This window comes from Ammodytes marinus (assembly GCF_949987685.1).
Source record: "Ammodytes marinus genome assembly, contig: scaffold_104, whole genome shotgun sequence".
NCBI lineage: Eukaryota > Metazoa > Chordata > Actinopteri > Uranoscopiformes > Ammodytidae > Ammodytes > Ammodytes marinus.
Genome location: NW_027648375.1, coordinates 140,001 through 142,117, shown reverse-complemented (window position 1 = coordinate 142,117; position 2,117 = coordinate 140,001). Strand labels below are relative to the sequence as shown.

Genomic DNA, 2,117 nt, shown 5'->3' with positions numbered 1-2,117 from the left:
AGAGAGAGAGAGAGAGAGAGAGAGAGAGAGAGAGAGAGAGAGAGAGAGAGAGAGAGAGTGTGTGTACCTGCTCAGAGTTTTCTTTAGTGAGGAACTTGAGTTGAGTGACAGCTGGGTACTTCTCCCTCCTCAGAGGATCTGTGTGTGTGTGTGTGTGTGTGTAGAGAGAGAGAGAGGGAGACAGAGAGAGAGAGAGAGAGAGAGAGTGTGTGTACCTGCTCAGAGTTTTCTTTGGTGAGGAACTTGAGTTGAGTGACAGCTGGGTACTTCTCTCTCCTCAGAGGATCTGTGGTGCAGCGCAGGAAGAGAGAGGGAGCAGCTCCGTGTCTATACGGCACTTCTCACTCACCACACTCACCACCACCTGCAACAAGAGAGACAGGTTACTATCTGTCTGTCTGTCTGTCTGTCTGTCTGTCTGTCTGTCTGTCTGTCTGTCTGTCTGTCTGTCTGTCTGTCTGTCTGTCTGTCTGTCTGACACTAACTCAGAGAGACAGTCACTCAGACTGACACAGACATATACAGACAGACAGTCATAGGGGAGACCGGGGTAAGTAGGCACACTTTTTACTCTAGTGAGAATTGCTCATCACCTAAACATCTGTCAATAGTCATTCCTACATTAAATTGAAGCTTAAGGTGTTGGCTTGAAATGTGTACCCCTCAGTTTTTCTATCTTATTGTAATAAAGAAGAAATTTACCATCAAAGACACCCTTACACATTGTGACAACCAACCCCATCAAGGGGTCGGTTGTCAAACACTATGGGGTTGTTTGTCACAATGTTATCTTAATGGGAAAAATCTTAAAAAGAAGGCAAGAAAGCAGAACTACATTTGAAAGTTTCATTTCATTGTCAAGTTGAAAAATAGGCCTACATAACTTTATGCATCTTAACACAAAATGGGCAAGGAATTAACAAAAAGGAAATACATATTAAGACCAACCTACTGTATGTAACAACATAAAGAACAAAACAAATAGGTCTAACAATAATAGCCTACTCAACCAGGATACACACATTCACTATCTGAGTTACAGTGATGGCAAATGTAGGGTCTGCTCACTAACTAAGCAGAGATTGTGTGCCCACTGGTTGCACATACAACACTTCTCCCTTACCTCCCCTGAACGGGTGCTGGAGAACGTTTCCATACAAACCAAACACAAACTATCCTCTTCATCTGGCCAGGCCATGCTCGAAAAAGAGGTCATTTGACCTCAAGCAATTTGCCTGGTTAAATAAAGGTTAAATAAAAAAATAAAATAAAAAATCTGATGAAGATTCCTCCTCCTGTCTCTTTCTCTTCTGTTTCTTCTTCCCCAGCTGGGGTGGAGTGCACTGGGCTGCAGTAGCCTTGGCAACTGGTCTAGTTTGGGATGCACTGGGTTGTTTTGATTTTGTTGCCCTTTTTTTCTTTTGCATGCTAGCTGCCTTTTCCTGCTCTATTCTTTCCTTCTCTGGGGTGTCAGTGAGGACACAGCTTGACATTTTCGTTCGTTATTGGGTTCCTTTTCTGGCTGCAGCCTTGAGATAACATGTGACAACCGACCCCCCAAAAAATGTGACGACCAACCCCAACTGGAATTTATTGCTAGCATCAAGGCCAACAACCATCTGACAACTAATTAGCTTGCTAACCACAATCTAAACTATAGTTTACCCTTCACACTTTTTATGGGTAACAAGTGTTTTGTTATAAACCCATTGTGTAAAAGCCTAGAAGAAAAATACTGAGGAGCTAAATATTTTCAATTTGACATGAAAAACACAAACAGTCCTCTCACCTCAAATTCAGCAGTCTAACTCCAAGGAAGACTATGTAGGTGACCTCTGATCCCAATTCTGGATATTTACATACCAAAATTTCACAGACAGCGCCTTCTGGTTCCAAGATATAACGATTGTGATTGTGACAACCTACCCGTGTGACAAATTACCCCGATCTCCCCTATACACAGACAGACAGACAGACACACAGACACACACACACACACACACACACACAGACAGACAGACACACACAGACATACACACACAGACAGACACACACACACACACACACACAGACAGACCTTGTAGAACTGGACAGGTGATGTACTGCTGCCGTCAGTA

The 2,117-nt window shown here is 43.2% G+C and overlaps 1 protein-coding gene across 1 annotated transcript in view; it reads right to left on the bottom strand.

The window, feature by feature from the left end:
- Positions 1-215: 215 nt before the first annotated feature.
- The window catches only part of LOC307270450 (mediator of RNA polymerase II transcription subunit 16-like), a gene marked incomplete at its 3' end in the record, with an annotated part of 10,902 nt that continues 9,000 nt past the window's right edge, over positions 216-2,117 (bottom strand). Inside the window, 3 exon segments of the mRNA XM_080054337.1 lie at positions 216-316; positions 319-364; positions 2,078-2,117. The exon segment at positions 2,078-2,117 is cut by the window's right edge and continues 103 nt beyond it. Coding sequence (XP_079910463.1) covers positions 216-316; positions 319-364; positions 2,078-2,117 — 187 coding nt within the window.